A 17,434-nucleotide genomic window follows, 5' to 3' on the forward strand; every position below is an offset into this window, starting at 1 on the left:
TCTCTCACACACACACACACACACACTCACTCTCACACACACACACACACTCACTCTCTCACACACACACACACACTCTCTCACACACACACACACACACACACACACACACACACTCTCACTCTCTCACACACACACACACACACACTCACTCTCTCTCACACACACACACACACACACACACACACACACACTCTCACTCTCTCACACACACACACACACACACACACACACACACTCACTCACACACTCTCTCACACACTCACTCTCTCACACACACACTCACACACACACACACACACTCTCACTCACACACACACACACACACACACACACACACACACACACACACACACTCTCTCTCTCTCACACTCTCTCACACACACACACACACACACACACACACACTCTCTCTCACACTCTCACACACACACACACACACACACACACACACACACACACACACACACACACACACACACTCTCTCTCTCACACTCTCTCACACACACACACACACTCTCACTCACACACTCACACACACACACACACTCTCACTCACACACTCACTCTCTCTCACACACACACACACACTCACACACACACACACACACACACACACACACACACACACACACTCTCTCTCACACTCTCTCACACACACACACACACACTCTCACTCACACACTCACACACACACACACACTCTCACTCACACACTCACTCTCTCTCTCACACACACACACACACACACACACACACACACACACACACACACACACTCACTCACGCAGACACGCAGCTGCTCGGAACCATGACAGAAGATGACGGATTCAGTTGTCGCGGAGGGACAAGTCAAGTTTAGAGAAGGAAAAAAGGTTCATTTATTTAATAGTCCTCTCGATTTTTAGTCTCAAAACACATTTACAAACGTTAGGTCCAACAGGAATGCGCTTCTGTCATTGACTGATATTTTTGCAAACTTCTCCACAGTGGAAGACTCGGTGGGTCGTTCTTCGGAAACCCTCTCCAGTCGCAGGTATGTAGGACTATAGTTTTCACTTTTAGCTGGTAGACATATCCCTCTCAAATGGTGCCAGCTTCGCGGCGACACTACTAGCCTGTGCGTTTCTTCCTCTGTGTCATTCAGCATTGACCAGACCTTTTCTTTGGAGTTGAAATAAACGTAGCCTAACTTGTGAAATGATCTTCTTGCTGTGCACCACTTTAAGACGCAACATTAGCCCACTCGACACAGCAGCAGAATTCATCTAGTGATTTTATTTTTTGTTTGACCATAAAATAAAAATGAATAATATTTGACTCTTTATACATTTGTATTAAGAGACTGGATATCAATAAGATGGATTGAGTCAAAGATCAAAGGTTGTATTTTTTTTTAAAGCCATAGGCCTACAGATGTTTCTTTAAAAATAAAGCCTCAAAACTATAACATTGTTTTTACTAGTTGTAAGGACTCTCCATGGATAAGGCTAAACTTCCACTGTCTTCCTTAAGAAACTCTAGACACTGGCCAAATGGTGGAACTAATGGAGGCGATCATATCTTTTAATAGGATATGTTTGTGCATATATGTGAATTTTGTGTTGGTCATCAGCAGCTGTGCCTCTAAAGCAGTGCATTGTTTGTTTTGTCAGTTTCGCTATGAAACATTGTGATCTGTGTTCTGCTATTAATCAGTATGAAATCAGAGCTGATAGCATTTAAAAAAAAAAAAAAAAAAAAAAAAAGTCATTCTCTGTGTCTGCACCAGACTGTCTCTATCTGCTGGTTTACAAAGAGAAGAAGAAAGGGAGGGAGAAAGGCAGCTGCAACAAGGAGAGGCTCAATGTGACCCTGGAGGTAAGTTCAGCTGCAGCAAAAACCAAAGGCCCTCTTGTCATTATTTTAAGTCCAGGGGACAGCACTGGTGGCAGTTTAATTACAACATCAGGTTCCACCACATTCATGGTCACAGTAGCTTTTTTCAAAACATTGTTAGAAAAAATATATTGAACACACAAAAGCAGGAGAGAGAACAGAACAAGAAAGATATGAAATACCATTTGCACTTACAGGGTTTGAGGCCCTAAGAGGCAGAGGAGGTCTGTCTGTTTCTATTTGCTAGAGGTAGGAGGGATAACATTGTTATATTATAAACTCATTTGGAACATAAAGTATTAAAAGTTACATCAAATTTCAGCTTTAATTCTCGACCACTGTAGGCTTACATACGAGTGGCATCCTGACACAAATGTTGAAATGTGATGTCTGCTTTATTTTTGTCATAACAAACAGAATACAGAGTAAAAACAACTGTTTTAAAATACAATTCTTATTGAACATTTCTCTGACCATTTAGGGAATTTGTGGCGTGGAACCAGGGACTGGGTATGATGGAGTATCCTACACCCTCTCAATCATCTGCCTGGCACACACGCTGGTCCTGGGCTTCAGCAGCCGAGATGCCCTGCTGGCCTGGGATTCCCGGGTTTGCTACAGCCTGGGAGAAGGTCAGTGATTTAGTCTTGTGAGGACATCACTCGGCCCTTTTTAGGTATGTGATGTGTAAAACAGTTTGCAAGGGGGGAGGTGGTCGAGTGGTTAGTTTGCACGCCCCACAGATGCTATAGTCCTCTGTAGAGCTGGGTTTTATCCACAACATCACAATTAAATTAGATTTCAATTATTTGGGTCATGATTCGATTCCAAATCGATTATTTTGAATTGATATTGAACTGGGAAAATACTTGTTGCAATGCATTGATGAATCGATATTTTTGAACCAGCCCTCGGAGCGGGCAGCTCAACTTTGAATTCAATCTGTGGGTCGTTTTCTGCTTGTTTTCCCCTCTCTCTCTCTCACCGCTATTTACAACTATAGCCACTGTCCTGACTCTTCAATAAAGGCACAAAAATCCCCCAAATAAATCTAAACTTGTGTTTGATTGTTGAGAATGTAATCTTGGGCATGATGGGTGACGAGAATAAAGCCATGCTAGAGGAGTCATTATCTGCAGGCAATGTTTAACAGGCAATCAAATTGATGGTTCCAGGCTATTGTAAATACATCGATCCCTTCAAAAAAAGACACAACAGCAATTCTTAAATATTTTAAAGCACATGCCACTTAGTCTTCATTCATATATCCATTGTACAAAAAGAGGTTGGCAGTCTGTTCCCATTCTACACTCTCTTATATGTAATCAATTCTATGCACTCTTCCCAGATCCCAGAGACGGTAATTTCATTGGATACACAAAAAGCTTTTAACTGAATTATACAGACATCTTTTATTATCTATATTATATACAAATTTGGAATTTGCCCAACGTTCATGTCTTGGATTCAAACAATACTCTGCCACTGGAATCAATAAGGAACAACAATATACCCACTCTGATTATTGACCCTCTAAGGAGCAAGAGCATAGTCGTCCCTTCTAGCCATTCCTTTTAACACTAGAGCCATCATATGTCTTTGTGGCAGAATCATTAAACACTTTTTTGGGATTCATTTTATAACCTTTGGTCTCAGGTTATAAATGAACTCTACAACTATTACTATTAACTATTTAGGACTCAAGGAGCTCTTGCACTTGCACTGCCTCTTTATTTCTGTGCATTTAACAAAAAAAAGTACTATCTGCTTTTATAGATACTAAATTGATATTTCCCTTACTTATCCTTTATTGAACCTCAAAAGCCCTTCATAAATCTTACTTGAGAGATTCAACTTTTTCAAACATTTTGGAATGCAATATGATTTCAGATACTTACAAATCCTTGACTAAAACTATGTACGACTGTTTTTCAAAGAAAGCAAAGCATGTGACATTTTGTGAAAGGACCTCCAGGTAAATGTAAGGCTGAAAAGTAATCTAAACCAGAGATCACACATTTGGAAGTTTCATGTTACAGTATCACTTTCTAATTGTTTCCTCCTTTAAAGTGGCTTGTTGTTTTTTTCTATCTGTTTTCACACACTGAACTGCTATTCTATACTTTTTAAAGCCAATGTTTGATATCAAATCGAAAAATATAGGAATTTGTTAGTGAAGAGCGTTACTGACTGTGCAAGTGTATGTTGATAGATTTTAGATATTTATATATAAATTTATAGATATTTGAAGCAGATGCTATTTTTTAGAAGTTCAATAATATAGTTTTTTGTTTGTTACAGAATGTACTAAAAGAAGCTAGAATGCCAAATTGCCTTAAAAAGCTGCACAACATTAACCCTGCAACATTGAGTGAATATTTGGGAGGGTGAGAATAGGGTGAAGGAAGAGGACATTTACTAAAGTTTTATCTCTTCTTCCAGTATATTTCAGAAGAGAAGTTTGGAGAGCAGCAAAATCTCATTACTTTTTCATTACTGTCGTTTTTTTTCTATTTGCAAAATCTGCTGAACAACACTACTTTTAAGTGGAAAGTGTTTAGCTGAGGGGGAGGAGAAGAGCATATCAGGTCCTCACAGAAAAATGTAATCCTGTTTTATATGCTTAAATGTCTGAAGGGAGAGATGTTAAGTCAATTCCATGGTGGTGAAATATGTTCTGAAGCAAGGTTTAAAAGAAATTCTGCACCTCAACAGTTATTGTTGCTGTCTCCCCCTCCTTGAGAGGCTTTCCCTGCATAATATGAAGATTGCATGAAAAGTCCCACTTGAACTGTCATTACTCTAGTCAATTCTTCAGGAGATGATACAGTCCTGTAGGTCAGTGGTTCACAACTGGTTCAGCCTCAGGACCCACCACCTCCATGAAAACCGCGACCCAAGTTGCTGATACTTTTGAACCAATCAGGTTTATTTAATAAAAGATGGTACATTTTCCACCTCAGATTTTTTTAAACATATGACAGAACAAAGCTACAGAAAAAGAATACATGTTTAAAAAGCACTTTATGGACTTTTTGATAACTTTTTTTCCCCAGGCACTCAGTCAAGAATTGATTTCCTCTTGCAGATGACTACAGCTCTCTTTCCCATACTACAATATGATTTGTCTACAGTGCTTCTTTGAAGCTTTTGCCTCAGCATTATGTTGGATCCCTTTCAGCTAAATGTCCCATCTTGCAAAGTGCAAATACCAAGACTTACAGACTACACATGCTTTGGTTCAGTGAACCAACACAATACACAATGTAGCCCTCAGTTACATCATTGTTTGCTGAGCACCGTGCAAGCCAGACTGCAGAGTTACTCAGTGTCAGTGTAACACAGTTTGAGCCAAAGTATAGGGAGCTTACTTTTTAAGATCTCAACATAAAACCAATACATTTTGCATTTATTCAAGTTTGTCTTTAATTATAACCATCGTTTTTTGTTTTTTAAACCTTGTATACATTTGCTTGTACTTTAGGGGTGATAAATACTACTTTATTCTGCTTTTGTGTATGTGACATTATTCTGCATACATTTGGAAATCTATTGGCTACAGAAAAGTGCCTCTGCAGAAACTGAGTAATGCCATGTTGCAGTCAACAAAGCTTGATGGACGTCTTTATTATTATATGCACACTCATTAGTTACGATGTACTGCACATGCTTATATGCGTAAGTGTGTGACCTATGTTGATTTTTATTTGTGTCACCTTAGTTGTTCTATGATTTATTTTTCAGTTTTAATGAATGGTCATATGCTCGTCTGTTGTCTTAGAGTCAGTGTGACATGATGGGAAACCCACACACTCTTCACTCTCCTCTCTATTCTCTCTGCTTCTCTTTCTTTCTGTCTATCAGTCCACAGGTTCAGTGTCACCGTGGAGCCAGGTACCAAACTTGAAAGTGGCCCTGCTTCCCTCCACCTATGCAACAACCTACTGGTCCTTACTAGAGGTGTGCCACCTGTCATCATTGGCCACTGGAAGTTGTCGGCATTACGTCGATATGGGGCTGTGCCAAATGGCTTTGTGTTTGAGGGGGGGACTCGCTGTGGAGTCTGTAAGTAACTTGTAGAAAGAAAATATTTTCCTGCTTAGTGATTTCAGACATTCTGATTTGTTGTTGTTAGTGGGAAATTTTTTCTATTTGTGGGTAACTGGTAGGGTTGCCACCTTTTCAGCATGTTTATATTAATAATCCTCTCTTTTCCCAAAGGGCGATCTAAACGGACTGATTGTACCACAGATCAGAGAGTCGTTTTAGATATTAGATATCAAAATCTGTCATTTCCTTATTTACAGTAGATGAAATAATTATAGTGGATATAAATTGTTCCACTCTTAACTCTTAACCCATCATTTGCTCTTCGTGTGCATTTCTGTAGCATCATGCTGTGTTAGGTCATGTGGAAGTGTGGAAGGCTTTGATAGAGTCTCTGCTTACTGGCCATTCACATTGTTTGGTGTCGCTGTAAAGTCTTTCTCTTTTGCCTCATAATCCAAACTTTTATCCACAGTTGTGGGTCACAAGCCAACCCAACAAGCCCATCCATTTTCAACCCTTAAATAAGCAGTATGGTTGCTGTATATCTGATTTCTGGAATGGGGGGCTGTGATTGGATGACAGGTGTCCCTTGATGGATGTGATCAGTGCATGATAGACTACTGGCTGTGTCAGTTCGGAGTAAATCTCCATCTAGTGATTAGAGAGAAGTAACATTAACATACAGGACAGTGGGTGTCCCACTGGGGACAAACCAGTTTGGTTTTAAATTCAGGATGTTTTGGCTACAGTTACCCTATAGTAACTTTTCAACTATTGAAACTGCCTACTTTCATTTAAAATTATAACTGTCCGGCGCTTGAAAGTTCACCATCTCGTTTCTATTGGGCCACAATGAATGGATGCACTAGAAGGATCCTTCATGGCCCTGGAAAAGTAGGATGCATTTGTCTTCCACATTTGAAGGAGCTAGAGAAATAATTCAACATCCTGTTACGAGGTCAGCCCTTTAGGATCAAAGAGCTTCTTTTGAATATGCAGTATTTTTCTTAGTAGTTTTGCTCATGAGTTGTATGCAGAGTATTCAAATCTCTAAATCTCGTTTTGTGCTATTTGTGTTTTATGGGTTTATATTTTTTGTATTCTTAATGAAAAAACCTGTGATTTCATTTCATGTGTTTACAGAGTAAGTGTATCTACTTAAGAATTATTTTCTTTGTTATAACCCAACATATGTGATGTGTGCCTATCCACCTAACAAAGATGTGTATGTGTAAGTATGTGAGGGTGGGTTTGTGTGGTTGGGCGAGAGTGGTTGCCAAATACAGTACGACACAGGCTGTCTGAATATGCAGTTGATATTAATGGGAAGAATGAGAGCTAGCTTTTTTTGTTTCAAGTGCTCATTGATGAAAGATGGACTTACCAATAACATCTGTGTCCCTGATTTAATTAGGATAAGTGGAAATGTTTTTTTTTTTTTAGAACTGTCATCTGAGTATGTCTGTAAATGTGCGTTTAAACAGCTTCATAGCTTCTAGGAATAGCCATGAGGCCCACAGGCTCTGGTTTCAGTGTTGATGAGCAACATCTATAAATACCAGCCTCCCCTTGTAGTGGTCACTAAGCCAATCCAATTGGCTTGACAAGCTTGACAGTTTTCGTCTTTTCTTCACCTTCATATTACCATGCAGCCATTGTCGTGGTAGCAAAAGGCTCCCTTTGCGTGGATGAAATACAAAGGCATAAACGTGAGAGACAAGTTGGCAAGTGGCCTTCTTGGCATGAGTGCAAAGTAGAGCATTAGTTTATATTTGTACATGTTAACTTGGATTTGGTGATATCAGCATTTAGCAGTCAATTTATTTTGTGTTGTTAGGTTTCATTTACAACTTGCTGTTGCTTACAGTCAGGTACAAATCTTTTTTGGAACAATAATCACGTTACCAAAAAAAGTATGAGATAGGGAAAGAAGCATCTGTTGCTAAACTGCTGAAATCCCTTACATAGTTGTGAAAGAGCAAGTTCACCTAGTTTGTTTAGTTATTGCAATTACCGAAACAAAAAAAGGATACTTGTTCTGTGACAAAAGGGATTATTCTCAAAGAGTTGACATAATTAGCTCTAAGTCCATTTAAACCTTTTCACAGAAATTCATTTTCACTGGTGCTTTTAAGACTGTAACACAACAAGAAGCTACTTTTACACATTATGAAAATGTTATTTAACATTTTAGTGTTTGGCTGACAAAAGGCTAAATGTTTATTTTACTATTTTACATTTTTTTATTTAAAAGTAGGAACGCACTGGTGTAAATGTATAACTTAATTAAATTTGGCATTCACACCAAAATACTGGTATGGTTACAAACTGTTGCAAAGAAAAACTTGGCAATAAACTTGGCAATGGAAAGAGCACATGTCTGAACACATTGCCTTTATACTTGGGGAGGCTATGGCTCAGTGCTAGAGTCTCTCACTCATTCACTGCTTGACATTTGTGCTGTGCAAAGCCCTTTACTTAACAGTTGTTAGTTGAGCTTTGATAACAATGGATGTTAAGCTTTGCCTTTGTATGCACAGTCACATACAGACAAATAGTTTCCTGAACAGTACAAAATACTATCTATTTATTCACATCATTATTAGTAATATATTGCCAAAACAAAAAACAAAGAAATATCTCATGTCACCAGATATATAGGGCAGAATTAGAGCTCACTCTTTAAAATAAAATGTACATAATAATCCTATAATTTTACCATAAGCATGTCCTTGGGGACGGAGGCAAGAGAAACTCCATTTAAATTGGATCCGATAAATATAATGGTTTTAGAAATAGGACTGACAATATCAATAGCAGTCAACGGGACAAAGGAAAGGAATCAATGTGTAACAAGCTTCCCAAGTCTATAGCAATATTAATATTGGCTGCAAGTCAAGCCTGAGCAATCCCTGGCTAAATGCTTCATCAATAGTAAAGGTTCAAGCATAAGGGTTTCACAGATGAAGAGTTCTTAAGCTCTTCCTCCCAAACTACTTCTCGAGAGTCTTGGTACTACAAGCCTTGATTCAAGTGTAAAGTTCTTGTGATTTAATAGCAAACAGCAACCTGTGAGGCTGAAAAATAAGCCAACACAGACAAACCTGGTTTTGATATGTTAGCCATTATATTCAGGTATAAATGAATATGCTCACTAAACCTTGTTTTTAAGCTTGTATTTGTGGACGCATTGAAAAGAAGACTGGTTCTTTTAAGTAGCCCCCTTATTTCATTAATAATTTTGGTCTAATGAATATACTAGTACCTAGGTTAGACTCGAACAAAAACTTGACGAAAACTTGAGCTAAAAAGCCATCTAATGCATTTCTTGTCCAAAATTGTTTTGGCTCCAACAAACCACTACAGCAAAAATCATTATAGGCAGGGTTGGTAATTTTCGAACACTAGCATGATTTTGAAAGTAACACCCTCATTGCTCAGTCTACAACCACCCCCTCCCCTTTGTGCTCCCTTAAAAGCCACGCCCCTCACATGCAGAAGCGGACCTCAGCTCATTGCTTGCATTGTGTAGAAACTACGTCTCATTGAGCTGTAAGTAGACTCTCAGTATAAACTCCAAGTCGGTGACGCGCTTTGAGTGTGGGCTAGTGTACACTTGGGGTAGAGAACGAGCAGGGAGACAGCATGATTGGTTCATCAAATCGGTACCTATGGGAAAACATTGGTAGAAGTTTTTACATGCTTACAACTGATCCAGATGTTTCTTCGTTCCTTTATCAGAGCACATGAATAATTAATTTCTGTCAAGACCTGAAGACAATTTCAACCAAAATCTTAAAAAGTGTATCTGAAGAAAATAACCAACCCTGCCTTTAAGACAAATCTGGGGTCCAAAAATTGCAGTGCACCGAAAAATTAGAAAGTCTCCATGGCTACATCATATTCTTTCTTCTTATTCGTATAATGAATATTGGTTATAGGTAGCTTTTAGATATGATAGTGCCTGACCATTAAAGGCTTTTTAGGTTAGTATGGAAGATATTTCTCCTTTCCCTAATTCTAGGAACTAAATGAGCAGCAGTATTTTTAACCAGTTATACAGTTAAGTCTTTAGACTTAGTTCTTCAGCTTCAATTGGGTGTGATGATGTGGCTTTAATGTTCTGGAGAAGATGATACTTATATTGCCAAATATTTTGTTTAGAAATATAAACGAGATCATTCATTATAAGCCTTCCTAAATGGAGTCAAATTATGTCAACTGCTTTTTTTTTTTCTTGCTTCTAAGTGACAAGTACGGTAGCTGTAAAAAAGGACGCTGTCCTTTCAAGTTGACAGCCAAATGCTGTCCTTCAAATCTACAAGCAGTGAGTTTTTGACACTGGAAAAAAACCATCTTAAAGCATAGCATCTACGGTGGAAAGGAAGATCTCTCAATGACACATCTTCAGCAACTGGTGAATAAATTATATTATTTAAGTTACAAATTGATACAAATAGTCAGGTCGGACTTGATGTGTAGTTTTTGTTGCTTTCACATAATGTATGATGGTTAGAATGTGAATCAGTGGTAGAGTCGTAGTCTCTTACTCGGACGGTCGAGGGTAGGATCCCCAGCTCCTGCAGCAACATGTCCGATGTGTCCTTGGGCAAGACACTTAAACCCAAATTGCTCCTGCTGTTTCGTCAGCGGCGTATGATTGCGTATAAATGGGATTAGTTACTTTTTTTTTTTTTTAAGATTTATGGAGATGATGAGATTTAATGGAGAGATAGGACAGGGGATAGAGTCAGAAATCAGGGAGAGAGCGGGTGTAACGATCCTGTGCCGCCCGCTTCGAGGACTATGGCCTCCATATGGCCACGCACTATTTTTTTTCTTAACTCCATTCTCTTTATTTGAGTGGGGCGCACGCACTATCCACTGCCCCACCAGTGCCCTGGATTAGTTACTTCTGATGGTCTCACTTCATAGCAACCTCTGCCATCAGTGTGTGAATGGGTGTGAATGGGTAGGTGTGACATTCGGTGTAAAAGCACTATTAGTAGTCAGAAGACTAGAAAAGCGCTATATAAGCTCAAGTCCATTTACCTTTTAGTAAACAATTAAAAACAGCCTTCTGAACCTTCCTGAGTAATGTTTGTCCTTTAAAAAAAGGGTTTACTCCGTATTTCACCTTTCACAACAGCTTATTTCTTCCCCCAGTTTGTTCTTCTCTTGGATTTGGTGATTGTTAAATTGTTTTTTTCTTAACTCCATTCTCTTTATTTGAGTGATCCTTCAATTAATTGTGCCTCCCTCTCACTTATAATATTGTCCGTCTTTGTCTCTTTCCATCTTTAAGGGGCTGGTGTTTTCTTCTTGTCCTGTTCTGAAGGAGAACATATCAATTTCCTATTTGACTGCATTGTCAGGGGCATAACACCCAGCAGGGCCCCTCATGGCCTTCGACCTGCCCTGCCAGGTGATGACACGCTCACGTACACACACTCTGTGACACAAACAGACGCATGCATGCATTTAACCATTTTAAAATTGTACATACGCAATGCGCCTGGAACATAATCTGTGCTTTGGGGGGAATTTTGTATTAAAGTTATTTTGATAAACATATAATCAAAAGAGACCCAGTGCATTGAACTTAAATAAACAACATTGTTTTGTGACCTTTACTTCAGTTATAAAGGTTTACAGCCTGTTTAAAGTGCATGCTTAGCATATGTGTCAGGCGCCATGTTAACAGAAACTCCACATACCTCAAGTCAAAGGTCCCCCTGTAGATTAGAGGTCATGACTTGTGTGTGACTTTTTTTCTGTTGGAGCTTCCTGCTAATTTCACAGGCATTTCTGAGGCAGCAAATATCGAGACAGAGGGGTTTAACGACAGCTGCAATCAGAATAGTTGTACAGGACAAATATTGAGGATCTAACAGTACTGTAACTCTGAATAGATAGAGACATACCATCAGTCTGTTAAGTGTACAGACATAATCACAGGATCCAGGTTTATTCAGACTGATAAAAACATTTAGAATTAAGCTCCAGCCTACCTACAATTTTGTTTTTCAAATGTCAGCCAACCTGTGTCAGTCTGCTATGAGGCACCCTGTAACCCTAAGACATTAAGTGCAGTGAGAGGCAGCTATATTTAGCATAGAAAAGCAATGTTAGCATATGTTAGCTGACACCTCACCTCACATAGCGTAGTGAAGTAACTTGGCATCTGTATGCTAGCATTAGCTGCTGCAGTCCAGAGGCAGAGATCTTGGGTTAGATTGTTGACACTGACACCTATACACACAAACACCCTGACCCACTGCACCATGCATTTGGCAAACACATATAAGTATATATAGCAGGCTTTAGGTGTATAATTGGCAGGGGTTTACACTATACTGATGTTCCAACATAGAGTGTAGGCGCCTATATTCTCCTGTAGGAGATGTTTAATTAACAAGTTGGAAACACACTCCCACACAGGGCATCTAATAAGGAAGCTTATGCATACAGTAGCACTCAACCAACTTCAGCTTACATATATCCAACTGGACATGTAGTTTCAAATATATTTCAGCCTAGTTAGGTGACATAAGTCAATAGATGTTTTTCAGATGGACATGTTTTTTTAATCAAATGCCTTAAAAAAGATAAAATATGAATCACCTTGAAATATTTTTATTCAAGTTTGTATCTTTATACATACCATCGAAATAGTTCATGTCAACCAGATTCTATTTTGGCAAACGTGAAACTGCTGAATGATACTAAGAATATGCTTTTATTACGTCTGTGTAAAAAGCTAGAAATTACACACAGCTCTCTTGTTTATGTGCTGTTTTGTGTGTGTGTGTGTGTGTGTGTGTGTGTGTGTGTGTGTGTGCGTGTGTGTGTGTGTGTGTGTGTGTGTGTGTGTGTGTGTGTGTGTGTGTGTGTGTGTGTAAATGTGTGTATGACCAGCAGATCCCAATGCTGACCCAGATTCAGCTGAGAAACGGATCAGTCAGGAGGCATCAGAGCTGGAAAAAAGACTCAGCATGTTGTCTATCTGCAGCCTGGCAAGCAGCACAGGTATGTTATTCTATTTAACTTTACATAAGGCTAGATGTCCAATATGTCAAGTCATGAGCTCTTTGTAGTGTATTGCATGCATCATCATAACCTTGTACAGTAAGGCTGATTGACCTTCTGTCAACACAAAGGCTTAATCAGTGGTCCACATTTATGAGACTTTTCTAAAACATTATTTGTCATAGTTATATGTTTGTAATATTCAGAAATGTGGAATGCAGTTGTTAGAGATCATATTGTTAATTTTTGATTACATTTAAAACTCAGAGAAAGTTGAAAAAAAAAAAAACCTTTATGATTTCTGTTCAACTTCACCTGAAAAAATGTGTTAAAATCTCTTTATAATATACAATATCTCTCACTCCTTTAGCATCCACCTACAGCTTCAGCACATCTGTTGCGGGGGATGACCAAAGTAGCATCTCCAGCTCCTCCTCTAGCCAATCGGATGCAAGCTATGGAAGCAGACTTCCATATTGGGCGGAGCCATTAGCTAGACCTCATCCCTCAAATGAGACAGCATCAAGCTCCTCAACCCTGAAAGCTTTGAACAGTTCAGATGACCGGCTTTATGCTGCCGTGATGGGAAGCTCCAGCACTCATCTATCCTCCACCACGCTCCCTCCCCGTGCTCTCCATGATAGTGGACGACAGAGCTCCTTAGACAGTGGGATTGGGATAGCGACAGCCAGTCAGTCGTCTTATTCAGGGAGCTTATCCTCTTTTACAGGGAGTCTGGACACAGCTTGCCAGGGAGGAGGAGAGGCGTTTGGTTCCTTGACCAGCCTTACAGCTTCTCCTCCTCCTCTTCTACCACTGTCTACACCTTCATGTGTTCCTCCATCATCTCCTCCTCCTCCTTCTCAGTCCACACTTACCTCAGAGCAAAGTTCAGCTACCTCCCTCTTCCCATGTGCATCCAGATCTAGCTCTTGTGCATCCTCGAGGCACAGTGTGGAATATCAAATCCCCAGCCTGCTCAGTCGTTGGTATGACACTCCCAGGAATTTACTCCAAGCACTCTCCCAAAGGGAAACCTCCTCCCTAGAGGGCCCACCTGAGCTGGGATGGGACAGCGTGAGCAGTAGTGATGGAGGGGCTAGACAGGGACAAAGGATTACCAAAAGTCCCACAGGACTCATGGCTCAGTGTCAGGCCACAATGCAGCACTCACACTCTTCGGGCAGTGAGAGGATGTTCTGTGTAGACAGTGAGGAGAGTTCCACACCTAGATCACAGCATGTTCCTGGAGGCCTGGATTGTGGAGAAAAACAGGTACTGGCAGTTTCACACTCTTGAAAATCATCAATAAATCTGTGAATTAAATAAGCATCTTGGTCAGGGCCTAAAAAATGGAAAGTACAAATCACTTAAAAACTGATACGTATACAAATACCAATATTATTCTTTAAGATCTGATCAGGTTGCACCATGAAGCATAAAAGCCTACACCTAGACTTAACCTAAAAGAGCCCAACATGTGTAATACCCAAGTTCAAAAAGTACTAGCTGTGGCCTTACATACAAGGATGCAGGAAAAAATGCTGTGTATCTCACTCCATCATAGCACTGCAAATTTAAGGGTTTGGAATTGACTGTAAGATTGATTTAGCTGGAGAATCATATTTAAAGTCATAAGATGTTATTTTCAAAAATGTTTACATTCATTATATTAAGTCTTGCTGAGGGTCTCCTTTTCTAAAGCAGTTGCGCTCTGCTCTGCATTTACATAGACTCTTTATTGTCATTGTATAAAATAATACAATGAAACTTTGTTAGCAGCAATCCTGTACAGCAGCGTTTACAACATCAGGTTCACATATAAAAATAGATTTGTGTTTATGTACATTTTCAGTGAATGAGTATGTAAATGAGTAAGCAGTTGTGGTGGCTGAATGAATATGTACAGTTATTATTGTGCATTGACTGGGTAAGTATCTTGTGTACTTTTAAGCAACAATTATTGTGCATTCTCATTCTTACAGTTACCTGAATTTATTTGGCCTAATGACTCTTTTGCTGCCTTTGTAATTGTGACTAACAAAAGTCAATGGTGTAAAGGCTCATAAAAAAACCAAACAGAAAACGCATGAGTGGAGAATCACGAAGTATAAAAATGTCTTATTGGGACTATTCTGGGACTTACTACTGGGGGTCATGAGCATCAAAAATCATTACCACAAGTAATTAATGAGCTAAACGTTTTTAAATGTGTTTTAGAATGTTTTAAGAACATAAACATGCTCAGTCTGTAATACAGTGACAGATGGAGCTTGTTGGTGGATATCATGCCTTGACAGACTCTTCCAAATGGCTAGTTTAGTCTCCAAGTGCCTTTGCAAAACATTTGTCTGAAATCCTCTGGGTTTGGGACCATGGTGACAAGATCCCAACACCAGAGTAACTGAGTTTGAATCAAAGCCAGGTCTTTATTATGAGGTGACATAGCCACCCACTGAGGCACAGATATGCTAAACACAGAAAACCAATAACTGCAGGGAAAACAAGGGTTGGTTTCCATCAAAAACCAGAGCTTCTGTTTTTTTCAGAGCCTGGGAAAATCACAAGATGAGACGTATCTATATTGTCTAAAAAAATGTTCCCTCTTGAAGTGGGAAAATAATCAGGAAAGGAGAGGGAGAAGCATGCCTTGTGATTTTTGACAGTTTGTGTAGGAGTGTGTGTTCCTTTTACATCATGTGTATGCTGAGGAAGGAGAGAGAGCAAAATGGAGGGGAGTACGTTTATAAGCAGGGATAAAATCCTCTGAAATACTGGGAGAGTAGAATCATGTGTTACACTTAAAACTTTAATTTATTAATGATTCATCATATATTTATATAGTGCCACAACAACACCCATCCTTTAGATTAGATAAGTTAGAAGATAATGCCTGATTACATAAACTTTATTAATATACATTGTATGAAAAATACTCTTTCTGAAACAAATACTGAGTTAATATATGTGATGGAACTGAGAAAATACTGTGTTAATAATGTAATACTGAAATGTCTCATGTTTGAGGTTGCTAACCTTTTATCTCTTGTGTATGTCAACTCTGTCATCACTTAAATTACTTGTTTCTTTACCGTCTTTGCCTTCACACGGCTGCAGATTGTCACGATTTCCATTTCTCATCTCTCACCTGATGTTGTTTTTCTGTCAGTCAGTGGTTATAATGAACATTCCAGCTACAATCTAATAACTCTGCTTCCTCATTAAGGATCCTTCTCTCTCCATTCAGTGCAGTCATGGTTTAGATAACTACGTTACACCAGAGCAGTGGCGATCAGCAAGAGCCAGTTGTGTGACTCAGGTGAGATATACAAGCCTGTTTTATTTCTTGGTTCCATGTAGCCATTAAATAAGGTTTTGAATGGAGCCAGGAAAGTGACTCCAAATTTTGGCAATGGCAAAATTTGTCATTTAAATAATAAATATATATATATATATATATATATATCATATAATAATACAAATAATTAACTACTTAAGTTATATGCATACTCCTAAAATGGGATTTGCTATTGGTTTGCCTTTAAGAGGTTCTGTCTCAGCACCCAAGAAGAAGTTTATAAAGCCCGGTCGGGGTTGAACTCTTCTCCCCTTTTCAACTCAGCGACCTTGAGAAATGGATTATCCTGTGAGCTAATGTTGTAGTGTAGCTTCTTTTCGTTAGCCTTTGCCAACATGTCTGCTGATACTGTATGTCCTGAATTTGTTGTGCTTCACAAATGTTGTCTTGCACAAGTTGTGCTTTACCTGCCTGGGACTCCTGCTTTACCTAAACAGCAAATAAAGGAACACACTCGACAGTAAACACGATTCCAGGTTCACGACCGCAACAAGACTAAAAAGAGACAGACAAGTCAGCACTCAAATCTCCTTTTAGTTTCCTTTATCCAGGTAAGAATATAGCAACACAACAACAGACGTGTTTCAGCACTAAGGCTTTTTAGTCCTGCTTTACCTGCCTGGGTTGGAGACTTCTAACCCACATCACCTTCCTTGCTCCCTCCTTTAAGGAATTTGAGCACGCAACTTCTCCTAAAGTGGTCTGTCAGATCCCTACTGTGGTTCCAAATCGATCCCATTTTATCCTCAACCATTACATCTTGATCATCTTACATGCTACATGTTTCCTTACATGCCAGTCATCTATGAGAAAAACTTGTTCATAAATTGCCAACAAAGTGTTGATAACATCTTCATATCCACAGTGATGACCCTCTTAAGTGGAATGCATTTTGGCTGTCTTTGTCTTTTGAGTGTAATGTTAGTTATAAACAGCATTTTTTAAATACCAAATCCAAAGAAGTAACACAAATTACAAAATATGAACACCAGAGCATACTCTTACTTGCTATAAAGTCTAAGGTGCGTGCCATGATTGCAATGAAGTTCTGTTTGGATATGGAATAAATTTGATAACTGGAACTTTGGAGCCTTATTTTTGCTCAATTCTTTTTAGTT

General features: G+C 39.1%; 1 protein-coding gene across 4 annotated transcripts in view; it reads left to right on the plus strand.

The window, feature by feature from the left end:
- LOC132984931 (protein Dok-7-like) overlaps positions 1-17,434 on the plus strand; it is a 19,876-nt gene continuing 2,442 nt past the window's right edge. Inside the window, exons 1-9 of one of the 4 annotated variants that reach the window (XM_061051984.1) lie at positions 1-876; positions 992-1,037; positions 1,773-1,861; positions 2,361-2,511; positions 5,744-5,944; positions 11,235-11,354; positions 12,848-12,958; positions 13,329-14,233; positions 16,185-16,277. In XM_061051984.1, coding sequence (XP_060907967.1) covers positions 823-876; positions 992-1,037; positions 1,773-1,861; positions 2,361-2,511; positions 5,744-5,944; positions 11,235-11,354; positions 12,848-12,958; positions 13,329-14,233; positions 16,185-16,277 — 1,770 coding nt within the window. In that variant the 5' untranslated portion in view covers positions 1-822. The remainder of the gene's footprint in view (positions 877-991; positions 1,038-1,772; positions 1,862-2,360; positions 2,512-5,743; positions 5,945-11,234; positions 11,355-12,847; positions 12,959-13,328; positions 14,234-16,184; positions 16,278-17,434) is intronic. The other 3 variants (XM_061052001.1, XM_061051993.1, XM_061052011.1) reach the window with 3 other exon arrangements.

This window comes from Labrus mixtus, chromosome 2, assembly GCF_963584025.1.
Source record: "Labrus mixtus chromosome 2, fLabMix1.1, whole genome shotgun sequence".
NCBI classification, from domain to species: domain Eukaryota; kingdom Metazoa; phylum Chordata; class Actinopteri; order Labriformes; family Labridae; genus Labrus; species Labrus mixtus.